The sequence below is a fragment of the Colletotrichum aenigma genome (assembly GCF_013390185.1).
Source record: "Colletotrichum aenigma strain Cg56 chromosome Unknown KSG_Cg56_contig02, whole genome shotgun sequence".
NCBI lineage: Eukaryota > Fungi > Ascomycota > Sordariomycetes > Glomerellales > Glomerellaceae > Colletotrichum > Colletotrichum aenigma.
In genome coordinates, this window is record NW_023500908.1 from 3303379 (window position 1) to 3319732 (window position 16354).

Here is a 16354-nt window from a genome sequence, read left to right on the forward strand (position 1 = left end):
ATATATACAAAACATACGACTGCTCAAATAGAACTGACATACAATTCAGTTGGGCATCTTGGCATCAAATTGGCCATGGCATCATCTACCACCGAAAATCATGACCTGACAGGTAGATGGAGCGAGCCTTCAATCGCACATGTAAGCCATCGTGACAGGAGAACATCAAGAGAGAAATCGAATTGAGTGACTTTAATCATGACTTTCAGGCTTATAAGCTGTCAATTGAGTTCTTTTGTGTTCGGTCGGACCGGATCGGAGGCCGTAACTGGAGCAGCCGGAGGGAGGAGATGGGTATTATTAATCGGTCGTCCCGTTCGGCCCTCCGCACATGCCGTCATGCATTCGACCCATGGTCTAATCCCCTTCCGGGCTGCAGAGTCTAGCCTGAAGCCCATATCGACATAAATGCTTCACCCCTCACTGAGCTTTCGCCAGTCTTACAATTGTTGAGCTGCCTTAACAACCGACGATTCGATAACCACCCGCTTATCCAACGAATGACCCCAGTCATTGAACGCCTAGAACAGATAGTCGAGTACCTACAACCAAGAAATATGGCGTCCAAGTCCTTCTACGCAATCATCGCCGGAGCCGGCTCCGGAACAGGTAATCTACAATTCTTACGATGACGGGCCTGGATAGTAAAGCTGACGACTGAGCCAGGCCGTGCTGCTGCCGTCCGCTTTGCGCAGACCTACCCCGTTGTGCTTCTCGCCCGCAAGCCAGAGAGCTACAATGACATCGTGAATGAGATCAAGCAGTCTGGTGGCAAGGCCATTGGTATCACGGCCGATGCGACGGACGAGACCGCCATCAATGCCGCATTTGAGACTATCAAGAAGGAATTGCCTGGTAGCAGGCTCGCCGCTGCCATTTACAACGTCAACGCAGGCTTCGCTCGCAAGCCTTTCCTGGAGCTTACGAAGAAGGACCTTGACACAAGTCTAGATGCCGCTCCGTACGTGCACATGTCACCTTCGAAGCTAGTGAGCGTGCTGACCTCGGATGCAGGAAGGGCTTTTTCTCCTTTGCCCAGAAGACGCTGCCTCTTCTCTTGGACTCAGTCGCAGACTCCCCGCACCCGCCTTCTCTCATCATCACCGGCGCCACGGCCTCGCTCAAGGGCTCTGCCTACTTTGGCTCCTTTGCGGCGGGCAAATTTGCAATGCGCGCTCTGGGTCAGTCCCTGGCTCGAGAATTCGGCCCCAAGGGCGTGCACGTGGCTCATGCCATCATCGACGGAGGTATCGACACGCCATGGGGCAAGGAGTTCCAGGTCAACGACGGCGTGGAAGACGGCAAGATATCACCGGAGGCCGTACGTATGCTCGATCTGTCTAGCTAAACTCCAAGCTAACAATTCTTCCAGATCGCCGACACTTACTGGTTTCTGCACACACAGCACCGGTCAGCCTTCACGCAAGAGGTTGACATCAGACCGTACGTTGAGAAGTTCTAAGATAGCGTGCTTGTAGCTAGGCCAAGGGGGACCTGCGCTGTAATTGAGAAGTAATCAACAGATTCAGTCTGGCGTATCTAGGGGCCTTTAGCGACCCTCATCCTTACCCTCTCAATGTGGAAGCTTTCACGATTTCGGTCCTCATAACGTGGTATGCACGTCGCGAACGTAGTCATACTTCATTGATCTTAGGGCTGAAAAGTAGACCGTTCCGCCATGTGGCTTGGCGTCACATCCACATGGCCGCCGGATAACCTGATCTTCAGGTGCTCGGAATCGGCCCGTTTCGTGGTGATGCTCGCCGCCTCAGGCGTGTACAATTTGGTTGTCTCGCTGGTAAAAAATTCAAGAACCAGATGCCCCAGAAGCCGCATCCGCTGCTGGAGGCATGACGCCGCCATTGAGCACCAGCAATCGTTCCTCCTCCTTCTTCTCCCGCAGAGCCTGAGTCTCTGCGCGCAGCTTCTCCAGGTTCCAAACACCGTCGTCGTCGTCATCGCTGGCGTCGTCGTCGTCCTCTGTTGTGCGCCAGTTGCCGCTCTCGAACAGAGCACGACCAGTAGCTTCCTTGGCCTTCTTGGCTGCTTCCTCGGCAGCCTTCTTGTCCATGCGCTCCTTCTTCCACTTGGCGAACGACTCGGGGGTGACGGGTGTAAGGGTCCCGGTAAGTTTGTGTCGTTCGGACTCGAGGAAGTCTTCGAGGGTCAGAGTCTTGAGGGGTGACTTGTCCATCAAAGCCTTCTCGGCGGCACGCTGCTCCTTGGTCTTCAAGATGAATCTACAGGTCGTTAGGTTAGTCATGGTCTTGGGTTCTGCGTCGACTTCACTTACCCTGGTGGCAGAGCATGCTTGTATTTGCACTCGTTGCCTCCATTTGGACACACCCAGAACCATCCGTATTTGCCGTCTTCGATGGCCTCGATGAAGAACTTGCAGACCTTGTCCGTCGTTGTCTGTTGGTTTCCCTTCTTGGAAAGAACGACCGAGCGCAATTTCTCTTCGTCCCAGTCGGCGGACGTCTCTGCCTTCTTCTTCTCTTCCTCGTCCTTACGGGTATCGGTGTACAAGCTCCTCTTCTCTGTCTTTCTCTCGTCGTCTAGGTTGTGGGAAAACTTGCACTTCTTTCCCTTCTCGCAGTTGCCCTTCTTGAAGAAAATGCAAACGACAGTCTTGGGATCGACGCCAAACGGAACCTTCTGAATCTGAGCAGGCTTGTTCATGAGGAGGTCCAACTCCCTCTTCGCCTCTTCCGCGGCCTTCTTTTCTCTCTCCCTCTGCGCCTTCTCCGCCTCCTTGCGCTTTTGGTCAGCGCTGCCGCCGTTCTTTGCAGATGCGTTCATCTGAGCAATTTGCTTCTGAGCGGCACCACCCTTCTTGTTCTTCATGCCGAAGGTCTTGTCCTCCACCGCCTTGGAAGCCGACGGCTTCTTGGCAGCGCCCTTGTCATTCTTCTTGGGAGGCATCTTGGCGGGGTATTCGACGGGGTCTAGAAAACTGTGGCGGGGGTAGCCCGGAGGCTTCTGTAAGGACTGTGTCGGTCGGGTTCTTGCGGTTTTGGGAGGTCTCGATGGGAATGGTTGCCTTGATGTGTCGAGGAAGGCAGGATCCGCTTCGATCGACAGGACGCAAAAAAGTCGGCTCTCGAGAAATCCAGGCAGAATGTGAGGCAGGATGAAGTCAGAAGTCCAAGTCACAGTGGGCGGGTCACGTGAAGGGCTTGCGTTGGTGGGGGCGGACCGTCAAGGAGGCCTTGCTCACGCCGGGACTGGGACGCGCTACCGTCTACGTACCTCACTTACTGCGGAGGACCCAAGTCCATTGTCACTCGGCGGCAGGCCTTAGCGCGGCGAGCTCCAGTTGTCTACCTGTCCCGTTCGGCTCAACACCAACCTCAAACCCATGTGCGCGGCGCAACTATTTCTCAGCAACACGTCGTAGAAGCTGGTCAATTCGTCGCATTTCGAGTCGGAAAATCTCAGCGTAAGTCAAGAGGACCTGCTTCGTATTGCTTTACCGGATGACGGAAAAAAGAAGCTGACCCATTGGAACAGTTACCCTCCAAAGCTACCCATCCTCGACGTACACCCCTATTGCTGTCGCGCAGCCAATTCCTCGTCCACCATGATTTCCGACAACGATCTCTACCGCCTTGCGATCTTCCTTGGCTCCGCAGCCATGGTATTGATCATCCTTTACCACTTCGTTGAGGTCAACTCCAAGGAAAACGACAAGACCCAAGAGAAGCCCGCCAAGGTCAAGGGCTCTTCATAAATACATGTCGGCTTACCGCCAGTCGGGACATAGAGCAAGGAACAAACAATTGCTTGTACGATAATCCGCGGCGGCTTCTTGAAGTATCCACATTACTACAAGCGTCGTGCGGTACAAGACGACGTCCAATTTCGAGGCATCACATCAGGAGATCGGGGGATGGTAGGATGCTGCGGACAGAGGATGCCGCAGAGACCCTCCATGTGTGAAAGAACTACAAGCAAAAGGCACAGCAGCGATAGATCGCTTCACGGCAGTCTACCTCATGAGACGACGGGGTCTGATATACCCATTGCGACAGCAGATGTCGCATGGTCTACATAATTCAAGCACAAATATGAGCATAGGAACCTTTTCGGAAATTTGTGACGTGAGGCGTATTGCCAACTACCCTGGATGACTGGCAGTGTTCAGCCCCGCGGCGCGCCGCCTGAGACGGTGTTGTCAGCTGCTCCTTCGTCGACCCGTCAGCCTTATAATGCAAAAAACTGTCCCTTATTTTCGCCTGCGGGCATATGGTCAAATTGTAACGACACAGAGAAGATTAGCATGGCCCCTGCACAAGGATGACACGCTTAACCAAAGAGACTGGTAAGATTTTCTTGCGCATGGTAGTACCAAAATGTAGAAAAGGAAACGGCGGTTTCAACAATGCAGCTTTTACACATTCTTTCATCGAAGCTGTTAAATCAAAACTGCCTGGGATTTGCTTCAAAGACGATTCGAACACAAAACGTCGTCAAATTCAGAAAACTAGAGTGGTGTGGCCCTGGGCATACAATTTGAGGCCAAAATGGTGCTGCTTATCATGAACATGGGCAAGCTTGATGAGCTGGGCAAGCACTAAGAGTTGAGCTGTAGAGGTGCGTCTACACCTTACGTAAGGTCCAGCTGAAGGATGTGCGGCCTCAGATGCGGACCGTTGCTTCCTGCGCTGGGTCGGAAGGCAACAGCTCAACCGGGTCTTTCCCAATTTAGATTAGCCCCATCCAATCACGCCTCCGCCTCAGGCCCCTCTTGTTTTTGTCAGGCGCGCCGCAGCCTGGTCCTGCTTGGCTCAGGCGCTCCGCTGGCAAACTGTCCCGCGTGCCTGCCTCCTTTCCCTTTTCGCCCGCGCCCGACTGTTCTATCCTCCTTCCGCAACCACTTCTCCTTTCCCAAGACAAGACTCATAAATCTCGACCACCGTCACGACCACTTCGACTTTCACATAATAATTTTTCATTCCATCGCTGCGCTACCACTATTGCTCCGCAGCTTCTGTATTCCTCACTGCTTTTTTTTTTCGGACCGACCACTTCTCACAAGAAAGCTCTTCGCGCAAACTTTCAACGCGTCAAACTTAGATCCTCTCCTTCAAAACACGACGCACCGTATCGCATCGCGACCCATCGCCTGATTACCTGTCAGAAGCGACCGACCCAGCTGCGCAAATATATCGCAGCAAAATCATCTATACCCTCAAACCAACGTCCCCCAAATCCACATTCACCATGTCTGGCAAGCTTGACCAGTCTCTTGACGAGATCCTCTCCACTCAGCGTCGCTCCTCCGGCGGTCCCCGTCGTCGCTCCCAGCGCCGTTCCACTGGTCGCCCTGCGGCCGCTGCCCCAGTCGGCGGTGTTCAGAAGACATCGAAGCCTGCGCGTGCCGCCGCAAACAAGCCCAACGCCGCTAAGCCCTCGCAAGGCTCTGGTGACAGCAAGGTCATCGTGAGCAACCTGGTAAGTCGCACGCCCGTATCGCTACAAACTCCTACTAACTTTTCCGCAGCCCAAGGATGTCTCCGAGCAACAGATCAAGGTATGTTGCCGATAAGGCTCTTCAGCCCTCGGACTTTGTTCGACCTGTCATTTCTCGCCCGTCCTCTTTCCCTACCGGCGCCGTAGCGAGATGAAACCCATGGTGGCCATTGCCACTTGCCAGCTGGAACATGTCAAGATACCGCAAGACTCCTTCCTCGATGCTGCAATTCCTGAGATATGGTGCAGAGTCCATCGGAAGTTGAGCACGCCCTGGTCGCGCCATGAAATCGTCATCTCGGGTAGCCTGGTCAGCACCTCAGAAGATTGATAGCGCAGACTGCAACAAATGGGACGTTGGTAGTCACGTCATGTTCAATCAACAGCTTGGTTCGCGAATGCTGTCCACAAAGCATAGCAAGCAACACGAGATGAAGCCCTTTCAGCGAGCACAGCAGTGAGCATCAGCGCAGTACAGGCTAGGATGGCTCCAATATCTAGCTTCACCGCTATCGATACGCCGACCTAGCATGACTCGAATTCTAGCGGGATCCGGGGGATTTGTGCAAGCGATCAATATGGCTGAAAGATGCCTATTGGCGAAAGTGCCAGTGCCGACTGCTCCGAGACTTAGCTGCGACTGTTTCTTTTCCGAATTGGGGTGATACCCTTCGACAAGATGGCGACTTCGCGCAGACGATTTGACTTTGCTGGGCACCTGTGGGGATGGACGCTGACACGCGTACTAACGCTCACTGCTCTGCTCGCTTATATTGTCCCATGCTCCGGCGATTCTTGGATTTCTCGGTTTCTTGCCCTGCCCGGCGCGGATTTTGAAGACGACGATTGTGATTGATATACAGCGCTTGCGGATAACTAACATCGACTTCCATCAGGAGTACTTCCTCACTTCAGTTGGACCCATCAAGAGGGTAGAAATCTCCTACGGACCCAACTCCGTCAGCCGCGGCATCGCGAACATTACCTTCCGTGACGCGGATGGCGCTAGCAAGGCCTTCCAGAAGCTGAACGGTCTTCTCGTCGACAACCGCCCCATCAAGGTATGTGATACACACGATGCTGCTATTTATGAACCCGTCTAACAAACGACAGATTGAGATTGTTGTCAGTGCTTCTCAAGCTGCCAACGTCATCCCCCCCTCCAAGACTCTTGCTGAGCGCACTTCGTAAGTAGAGTATGAGCAAATCATTCCCGGCTCGACACTAACAGCTTCTCAGTCAGCCCAAGGCTCAGCCCAAGTCGGCTGCCATCAATAAGCGCAACGCTAATGCCAGCAAGGGTCCTGCTGCTGGAAATGCTCAGGCTGGCAAGAAGCCACGCCGTGCCCGCTCTGGTCGTCCCGCCAAGAAGACTCAGGAGGAACTTGACTCCGAGATGGCTGACTACTTCGAGTCTGGCAACGCTAACAACGAGAATGCTGCGGCTCCCGCCCCAGCTGCCACGAACGGCGATGCCGCCATGGAGGAGGACATCATGTAAACCGAGCTCGAGCATAAACTTGGCCTCGGATACGCCCACGAATGCCAGGTACTGAGAAAGTTGAAGAAGGACAACGCGTGGGGGCGCCTTTGATCTTTCCTTTTTGCGCGTTTCGTGAGACTCTCACAACAGAATGCTGGAAGGGGAGTAGACGAGCGGAGGCTACGGGATTCTGGCTTTGATTTTGACACGCATTGGTTTTCAAACTTACAGATTGCCTCCCCAGCCTTTCGGCTCAACCCAAAACTACCAAAATGGTGCTCTCAGTTCGAAAGAACTGACAAGGTACCGACATATACATTTGCTTCGCCCCGGTTGTTCGGTAGCAGGGCATGTACTATAACAAACCCCAAAGTCAGAGCGACTTTAATACACAAAACGCCGAGCCCCCGACATGAGTTCAAATCTGAGTGATTCTGAAAGTCATGATGACGCGAGATTCGTAAGACCGATGCCAGCAAGCGAGGCCTACGTCAGTCTACGGTAGATGATCTGCCAAATGTTATTGATATTGATGTCGCAGTGTTTTCCAGCCTGTTTTAAGATGGTAAATATTGACAACAGGTCAGACGTCATCACATAGGTGCCCAAAAGCACCGCCTAGGCATGTTACAGATGAACAGAATGGGCGGAGAAAGATCGTTGAATTGACTTGATGAATCGGCCTAGTCCCCAGACGACACCATCCGTAATGGCCTAGTACAGGTAGAACCGAATACCGCCTCAGCTAAAATCCTTGGATGAAGAAACAGAGAACAGTCATATCTCTTCGCCGAATGCCTTGTCTCTCTGTCTCTCGTCCATAACCCCCCAAAACACACATCACACATAACGTCTTTCTTTTTTATCTTGATCAAAGAGTACATTCAGGTCATGAGTCTAGAGCGTAGATTCCGCGGTCCCGTAAGTAAGAGCCGAAAACGCCTGCTGCTTTTGCCAAGGAGCTGGCTCTGATACCGGGAAAAGTCGATCTCTCGAAGTGGGTTCGACAGGTGAAGAGGGGAATAATGAACCAGCTTATTTCTCGGCAGCCTTGCCAGCGGCCGGGGCCGCCTTATCGTCTTCCTCACCCTCCAGAGGGGGCATGTCATCCTCATCCTCCTCCTCGTCGTCGACGTCCTCCATACCCGGGGCACCGCCTCCGAGCTTGGAGAAGTCGATGCCGCCGAAGTCGCCGCCAGCGCCGCCCATGCCGGGCATGCCACCTGCAAATGCATATGTCAGCAACGTGGAAACTCGGAAATTGGAAAATCGGCGGAGAGCCCCGCCTTCGCGGGGTAGAAGTGTTCGCCGTGGGGTTCGAGCTTTTTTCACGTACCCATGCCACCGAACTGGGAGAAGTCCTCCTCGCCAGCCTCCTCCTGCTCGTCCTCGTCGACCCACTTGTCGAAGTCGGTCTTGAGGAAGTGAACCTTCTTGGGCTCCTTCAGGAGACGGGGCCAGTACTCCTCCTTGAGCTCCTTCTTCTGGAGCTTGAGCTCGACGTTCTTGCCAGTGTGGTTGATTTTGCTCTCGGCGGGGTCGATCTCGGCGTAGAACTCAACGTCGAGGGCGTACGTCCGCTTCAGAGAGTCGGAGTGGCCCTTGAAGCTCAGGCCGGTGGGCTTGAGGTCGAGCTTGAGGTTGGAGGCCGGGACGTCAGGGACGGAGATGGTCAGGTAGACGAAGTTCTTGGACTCGTCGGAGGAGCTGGAGCGCTGGGCCCAGAGAACTGTTGAAGACTTGTTAGCTTGCTGCGCACACACAACGGCAAGGTCGGTAAATGGGCTGTCCGGGTTTAAGGCGCGGCGATTGGCACCTCGAATACGACAGTCAAGTTTTGCACGTACCCTCAGGAGTTGCCGTGGTGTCGGACATTTTGGTGGTGGTGGATGTGATTCTTGTAAGGAGCTATGACGGGGGATGAGGGGTAGTTATTTTACGCGGGTGCGCAAACGTTTCGCAGATATCGCAAGAGAAGTTGCAATATAGCCTGGGAGAAGAGTTAACACGCCAGGTGGTTTGTTGTTGTGACAGAGGACGACTGACTTGTGTTGTAAGGTAGGTAGGGGTGTGAAATAAGGTAGGAGCAAGATCAGAGTGTGCGAGGGGGAGGAGAGTGGAAGCTAAGAAGGGGTTTGTGAGGCTACGGTTGGAAAAGGCTGGGCCCTGGTGTTGGGGTGAGGCCGGGGTGGGTTCCAGTCGTAGTTACCGCCTAGGGGATCACGGGCAATTGTAGAAGGCGCTCGAAAGATTTGGAACGGCAGCAGCAGGCAACGGCAGCCCACCAAGTGCCACGAGCTGTACCTACCTCCTAGGCTGGCAGTACCTTTCCTAAGCAAGTCACCTCACCTTAGGTACCCAGGTCAATAGTGCTGCACTGGGCCGCTGCGGACCGGACCCTGGCAGGGCTGAACGCACTGTACGCTTAGGAATCCTATCCCTTCCACTCCCTTCCCCTCTTCTGGCGCGCTCTTTCCAGTTTGCTTGTCTGCCATTCATGCCCTTCCGCCTGCCAGTCAGATCCTTCACTCGCTTTTTTTTTTCGTCCAGCGATTCTGCGCCAGGTACCTGGCTGGAGTTCTGGACTTGCAGGCTGAGCCTCGCGCCTGCTTTTCCAGCGGCTGCCAGGTACTTCGATCTCTGGGGCGAGGCCCACTCAGCCGAAAGTACCTCCTTCCCTGCTCTTTCCCCTCTCTGCTGACGTTTGCTTGCAATTGGAAGAGGCATCTCAGTGCTGGCTGGGCGTGCAGCACTGCTGCGGTAGACTTCCAGCCCCCCTTGCAACCCCACGAAATAGGCATGGCATCGCACTGAGTTGGGTTGGCTCGCTGGACGTGCGTGTGCTTGCTGCAGCTCAGAGTGAGGCGCAACATGCGAGAAACACGGCACAAACACGAAACAGCTTTGTTTTCTGCGCTGCTCCTTTCGTCGGCGTCCGCGAAGTATTCACCTGCTATTCATAAAGTGCCTTGTTGTGGTACCGTGCTGTCGGAGTACCGTTTGCTCCATCTGAGACAGAACGTGCTTGTCATCAAGCTTCATCTCGTCTTTTTTCCCATCAGATCTTAAGTGCAGTGAGATCATCGTGGATCCCCCCACCTTGGGGCCTCATTTGCTAGCATACGACTTTGCCGGGCGAGGCGGATTACCGCAGTATGTGTCCTGCCAACTTGGACTCCTCTGCGTGTCCGTAGAATACCATCCGATGGAGATGTCACTTTCTGCGTCAGAACAACCCAATCCTGATAATTCTGCACTTGCCGAGAGATGTGACAAGTCGACAGGATGAACTAGCAGCAGCTGTAACCTTAGACTCAAGTTTGTTGCTTGAGCTGTCCGCCAAGCCGCCTGTTCAGAGTGAGCCGAAGGTTTCCTCGCCCCGATTGGTGATTCGCATGGTTTACCACGGACGCGCCCCGGTATTATACTTTTCCTTCTTACGCGCATACAATTTGCAGCGTCTCCACGTGACGACAGTCCCCCACTACGGCCCGTATCAGTTGAGGCAGCGACACAGGGAATGACGACACATCGCTCCCAGACCCAAGGCAGCGCTTATCGAACCCGCCAACAAACGAGGCTGGCGACAGCCCATCACGCATCCATCAGTCCCGCGCTTGCACCTACGCCTCGAAGCCGAATCTCCACACATTGACGGCGTTCACCGGCCATTGTCCGCCGCCCAGCTCATCATGGAGACCCTCAAATCGCTGTTCGTCAAGCCCGATCCGCAGCAACAGGTACGGCAGCTCTACCGCCCGACGAAACACCAAAGACACTGACCAGACTCCTCTCCTGCAGCTGCGAAAGTGCAATGCTCTCATGCGCTCCAACATCCGCAAACTAGACCGCGACATCAACCAAGTCAGACAAGTCGAAGCCAAGACGAAGCAACTCATCGTCCAAGCCGATAAGCGAGCCCAACGAGACCCCACGCGGGCGAAGCAAGCACAAAAGGAAGCCCGCGACTTTGCCCGCGAGCTCATCCGCGCGCGAAAAACAAGTTCTCGACTCATTACTTCGAAGGCCCAGCTCAACAGCGTCCAGATGCAGGTCAACGAAGCCTTTGCCGTGCGTAAGATCGAGGGTAGCATCCGCGCAAGCGTCGGCGTCATGAAGGACGTCAACCGCCTGATCCGACTACCCGAATTGGCCGGTACGATGCAGGAATTGAGCGCAGAGCTGATGAAGGCTGGTATCATCGAGGAGATGGTCGGCGAGAGCTTGCCAGAGGATATGGACGAGCTGGAAGAGGAGGAGGCCGAGGGTGAGGTTGATAAGGTACTTGGAGAGATCCTCAAGGACCGCATGCCCAAGGAACAGCTCCCCGCCGTACCCGTTGCACAGGAGCCCAAGCCGGTCGAAGCCGAGGAGGAAGAGGAGGATGCCGAGGCTATGATGGACCAGATGCGCAACAGGCTCGAAGCCTTGAGGAGCTAAGGGCGGCGCTTCTTTCTTCTCTGCATCTCGACACAGACGGCGTACACGGCGTTTCGGTTGCGTGGAAGGTTCTGCATGGGAAATCTTGATATAGCGTCGCGTAGGCGCTCGGCACCGAGGGGCTTAAGCCGGTTATCATCTCGGCCGCTCCGCTGAGACTCATCCGTTTGTTGTTCCCATATATCATCTTCATGTTTCGTCTGGCGTTTGGAGTAGACGAGGTCGAAAGACACACAATTCATCAAGTCCTCACGAGGCTATACAAGTTGAAGATGGCCGTGGGGCGGTATTCACTAAAGAGCATGCTGCCGCGACGTAAACTTTGTCAAAGATGAGATATCCGCCGCCACGGGGCCTTGTTCGTCTGGTCATCGGATTGGCTACACGTGAAGACGTGTTTCCCAGCTGAATGGGAGGCTAACCATACAAGTGAATAGTGACATGGATATCAGCGCAACAGCCAAGGCCATAGGCAATGTCGGCAGCTTTCAGAGGTAATTCATGTCGCCAGCAAAGTGATGCGCTAAATGTTATCATTATCTACGCATCTATGCTAGAAACCTCATTGCTCTCCGTCACCTCAGCGGTCACTAGTCCCCCCTTTCTGCCAGCGTACCTACGTTTAACTTCCCGAACCAGGCTATGATTTTCTCCAAGCTCCTTCATTGTTCCCAAGTCAAGCTTCCCGGATGAAGCTCCCACTGCTGCTGCAGTAACCAGTGCAGCACTGTCTGTTGGATCGAACGTATCGTCAATCGCTACACCAGTCTTAAGTCCCTTTATTGTATACCAGCCTGAGACAAATACCAGATATGCGATGAATGGGAGCACGATAAGAAGAGACGTGAGTTGCGTATGGTTATACCCCATACGAAAAACGTTATACGTGCCATTCAAAGTGCTGCGACCGGCTGCCTCATTCGCTGAGTAGTAGATACGCAATGTACTGCCCTCGTATTCGACGATCCCACGTAACACATCTTCGATAGCGGTTCGGTAGGAATAGTCTCTGGAATTCTTCCCTGTCGTGTTGAGACTGAGCACAGAATCGATGAGGCCACTTCCCTGCCGTGGTGGTTGCAGTCAGTGCGTGTGTAAAGCAAATCAGCGAAGACGAATAGAGCATGACGTACCCAGCTGGTGATTGAAATCATAAAGAGCCAGGAGACGGCCTCGGCAGTCTCGTTAGGCACAGCCGAACCACCCAGCCTTTCCACAATTGTTGACGTGAAAAGGCCTGTGGTTGTAGAATAGGTCACAACGTTCTTCGTGATGATCGGTTCGATCGAACATGCCATGTTGGGGAGGGCTGAATATTTCCCAAAGGACGCCAGAAACAGCTCATACTTCTTAGTATTTTCGTCCGGTTGGCATAACGTGGGGGCCACGATACCTAGACTCGGGACAAGCCAGGTATGCGTGGAGTCACAGTAGTCGTTCTGTACGGAAAACTTGACCAACAGCATATCCGCGTTTTGGGCGGAGTTTGTTACGTTGATACTCTGGAGAGTTTCGGACTGGATGGGCGTGCCTGGTGTCTCGTGGCAGGATATTTCTGCTGAGAGACCTTGCTGTGATAGGGTATAGTTGAAGTGGGGGTACTTGGTAGTAGATGGCCACGATTCAAAACCAACGTTGCTGAAGGCCGAGATGCCGCCAAAGCCGAGGGGAAGCACACCGCCGGTCGAGCCTTTGAAGAGGCTATCAACCACCCGAACGGAGGCATTCTGAGCACCAAGGGATTCTTGCGCAGCAGAGACCCCCGCGGAAATACAGGCGACTGGGTCGTCTGCAAACGGGCAAGTCGGGAAGTTGATAGACCCGAGGGATGAGTTGTAGGTATATCGTGTGCATCCGTAAATCTTCCTCTTCGGTATCCCGTCTGCATCTCTCAAGTTGTACCATTCTAAGAATTCAGGGGCCGTGAAGTCAACCTCATCACCAAGTATAGCCTCACTTACGAGGATACTAGTGGGGGTGAGGAGTGTCGTGAAGGCCGTTGTGAGTGTTAAAGCGACAAGCCAATTAATCACCGTAAATCCAGACAGCAGAGCGCGTTGAGAATCGAGAAGGGGCTGTTCGTTTGCACACTTGTTCCATCCTAATTTCGGTGAGTGAGCTGTTTGACACAATTTTCAGAGAGTATACCTTCAACTGTAGAAAGAGTGGTCCCTGATCGTGCTCTTTGTTTAGACATGAGAATCAGCACACCCTTGAGCAAGAACATAAAAACAGCCGCGAGAACAGAACCGCAGGCTGTCCATATAATGGTGCTGATCTTCGGGTTGGCAAGCAACCACTGTCCAAAGTCGAAAGGGTATAGAAGGGGACTCTGAGCACCTAGGACCCAGAAAGTAACAGATAAAGCGCTCAAGACAATAATCAGAGAATCGTAGATAAAGTACCAGAGGTGCGCATTTGTTGTGGGCTTGCGCAGAGGAGCGTACTTCGTCTCGCTCTCTGATTTGATGGGGTGTCCTGAGCGGGCCATCTCGACGGCGTCAGTCTTTACGCATGCGTAGTGTCTCGGGTGATAACATTGAGTGCACTGCTATATATGGTAGTGTATGATATGGCAGCGAGTGTTGTTGACCATTTCATGTGCTCGCAGGCTGCTTATGTCCATACAGCCACCCGTCAAGCTGCAAAGGAGTGAGCGGACTTCGCCCATTGCCATTCGAGATTTTAAAGGCTGAATACTTCAAGGCCCTGGCAAATTGGCATCTGCTGATAGCGGGTCTTACATGCAGATTCAGGCAACATCATACAAGCATCGTGGCACAGCCTGCTCCGATGTTGGCGCTTCCACAGCCTGATTTCCAACCGGCCCTATCTGTTTACAGACGAGAATGATCTTGTTGTCACTCTAGCTCGACTCGCTCGAGCTTGTGCAAGGTCTTGAACCGATGGTTCTGCCAGTTTTCCACGGAAACTAGAAATTCCAAACCAAAATCTAGCGACAGGTTTGTGGGCTACAGCGATGTAGATCTCGGTTCGACGAAAGTATGCAGAGTTGTGAGTATGCTACCCTAGGAAAATAATTGCGAAAAGGTTGCTACCGCAAGGCTCCAAACGCCTTGTTGGCCTTTAAAGCTCCTGATTGGGTTCTATTCAAGGATGCTCTTCACACGCATGGCCTGCACCTCGCTGCGCCTCCTGTCCCTACACAGAACGAGTAGGTGACTTGTAGTCTGCCTTGCTGACCAGTCTTTGTACACATCCCCCCTGCTTTCACTGGCCTGCCAGGTAACTTCGAGGCTTCAGTATTTGGCACCCTAGTTGTTCCCTTGTCGGCACAAGATCGCCCCCAACCATTGTACGCATCTCAGCTCGGCGTGAGTTGTGCTTTTGACGCCTGACGAGGCCTCGTGCCCTGCGTCCCAATACATTTATCTGCCTTCCCCTCATGACCGCCGGTGTGATCAAAACGAATCTCTGCTTCTCTCTTTGAACTACCTGCAACGGAGTCGATACGCAGCCGATACCCAAACTAAGCTGCTGTATCAATAACGTCAAAATGCCAACCGCAACAATCGCATCGCAATATGCCATCACCAGCATCGGCCCCCTAACGACCGTATTTACGGTACCAACAGCTTGCGCAACTCGTTCGCCTGATCTTTGGCTCGCCGATCAAGATAGGTTTGTCACCGATCGCGTCGCCGTCCACTATAAGCAATCATGTGGTATTGCAAGCCAGGGCACATGTTTTCCTTCAGGCCAAAAGATGGACGCGGCGTACTCCTCGGCCAGTATCAAAGGGAATTCTGTTTTACCTACGATCGCCTACTTCTCTCCGGCCCGTCTGTGTCCTGATGCGTACACCACTGTTGGTTCGGCCTTCAGGGGCGATGATGGAAATATCACGTCTTCTGGAGTCTTCGCGCCACCTGTTGTCCCGAAGACCATCTTTGGAGGGGGTACACTAGGGCAAAGTCCGCGATTAAGTGTGTTAATGGAGGTGCTTGAAGAAGGCGAGATGGCTGTTCTATGCTGTCCTGAGTGAGTTACACATTTGGCATCTTGGACAAACGCAGCGACTTTTCAACTAACAAGACACAGGGGATACATCGTCGGCAAAAACGGTGGCTGTTTCTCATCCGTTCAAGACTCTGTGTACGGCGAGAAGACCGCTTGCCCAGTAGCTACAAAGAACGGTGATTTCGGCGCTTTCATGCGGGCCATCACCTACAACGGTACAGCTGTCACGACTGGCAGCTTTGTGTCCTTCGGGCCAATCAGTCGACCCTCGACGAATATAGCACCTTCGATTACAGAGAACATTGAGCTCAAGCCCACAGTAGCTCCTAACACGGAAGATGTCCCCTCCACTCCCACGCCGTCTCCGGTCCCCGAAAGCGAGCCCCCTGCCCCCTCAGTTCCCTCAGTCATAGAAACGCGGCCCGTCATAGAGACTACAGATCTCGAGCTCGCACCAGCTTCCTCCACGGATGGTGTCTCCTCCACTGCAACGTTGTCTCCGGTGACCGAAGGCGAACTTCCCGTGTCCTCCGTGTGTCCAATCACGGAAACACCAAGCATCAGAACCAAACTTTCTGAGCCATCGTTGTCATCTATCGCCGAGAGCATAGAGAGCGCGTCGTCCGTCGCCCCAACATCTTCGGTCACGGGTGAAGTGTTTGCCGTCGCGTACAAGCCGGCGGCCACAATGGTTTACAACCGTAATGATGAGGGAGCGGGTAGCGGTGGCGGCGACGCTACGGCAACGGAGACCGCATCCAATGCGGCCTGTAGAATGAGTATGACTACTGCGGGAGGTAGTGCTGGGTTTTTGGCTATGGTGTGGACTTTGGCAGCCTTAGCTGGTTTTGCGATTGCTTTGCCTCATTAGGGTACCCTTTCGTACAAGAAGCGAGTTAAATGTTGAGGGGTAACCAAAGTAGGCCGTGTGGCTGAAAAGTTTCTTAGAGAAGTAGGAGACATCTAGACGATGCG

General features: G+C 53.5%; 7 protein-coding genes across 7 annotated transcripts; 5 read left to right on the plus strand and 2 right to left on the minus strand.

Moving 5' to 3' along the window:
- Positions 1–557: 557 nt before the first annotated feature.
- CGCA056_v002939 (putative oxidoreductase) lies at positions 558–1462 on the plus strand (the record flags this gene model as incomplete). The annotated part of the gene is made up of 4 exons (XM_037318196.1): positions 558–609; positions 667–961; positions 1015–1321; positions 1373–1462. 4 exons carry the CDS (start codon positions 558–560, stop codon positions 1460–1462), a joined length of 744 nt encoding a protein of 247 aa, XP_037184039.1.
- Positions 1463–1807: 345 nt separating this feature from the next.
- Positions 1808–2925, minus strand: TMA46 (Translation machinery-associated protein 46; the record flags this gene model as incomplete). Its single annotated transcript, XM_037318197.1, has 2 exons — positions 1808–2240; positions 2294–2925. The coding sequence occupies 2 exons, from the start codon at positions 2923–2925 to the stop codon at positions 1808–1810; spliced, it is 1065 nt and encodes a 354-aa protein (XP_037183205.1).
- A 436-nt stretch (positions 2926–3361) lies between these two features.
- Positions 3362–3733, plus strand: CGCA056_v002941 (uncharacterized protein; the record flags this gene model as incomplete). Its single annotated transcript, XM_037318198.1, has 2 exons — positions 3362–3396; positions 3514–3733. The coding sequence occupies 2 exons, from the start codon at positions 3362–3364 to the stop codon at positions 3731–3733; spliced, it is 255 nt and encodes an 84-aa protein (XP_037183206.1).
- A 1493-nt stretch (positions 3734–5226) lies between these two features.
- On the plus strand, positions 5227–6976 carry mlo3 (mRNA export protein mlo3; the record flags this gene model as incomplete). The annotated part of the gene is made up of 5 exons (XM_037318199.1): positions 5227–5457; positions 5507–5536; positions 6372–6536; positions 6589–6662; positions 6715–6976. The coding sequence occupies 5 exons, from the start codon at positions 5227–5229 to the stop codon at positions 6974–6976; spliced, it is 762 nt and encodes a 253-aa protein (XP_037183207.1).
- Positions 6977–7993: 1017 nt separating this feature from the next.
- wos2 lies at positions 7994–8833 on the minus strand (the record flags this gene model as incomplete). The annotated part of the gene is made up of 3 exons (XM_037318200.1): positions 7994–8181; positions 8295–8687; positions 8806–8833. 3 exons carry the CDS (start codon positions 8831–8833, stop codon positions 7994–7996), a joined length of 609 nt encoding a protein of 202 aa, XP_037183208.1.
- A 1817-nt stretch (positions 8834–10650) lies between these two features.
- VPS24 (Vacuolar protein-sorting-associated protein 24) lies at positions 10651–11398 on the plus strand (the record flags this gene model as incomplete). Its single annotated transcript, XM_037318201.1, has 2 exons — positions 10651–10698; positions 10760–11398. The coding sequence occupies 2 exons, from the start codon at positions 10651–10653 to the stop codon at positions 11396–11398; spliced, it is 687 nt and encodes a 228-aa protein (XP_037183209.1).
- A 3517-nt stretch (positions 11399–14915) lies between these two features.
- Positions 14916–16250, plus strand: CGCA056_v002945 (uncharacterized protein; the record flags this gene model as incomplete). The annotated part of the gene is made up of 2 exons (XM_037318202.1): positions 14916–15400; positions 15461–16250. The coding sequence occupies 2 exons, from the start codon at positions 14916–14918 to the stop codon at positions 16248–16250; spliced, it is 1275 nt and encodes a 424-aa protein (XP_037183210.1).
- Positions 16251–16354: the final 104 nt, after the last annotated feature.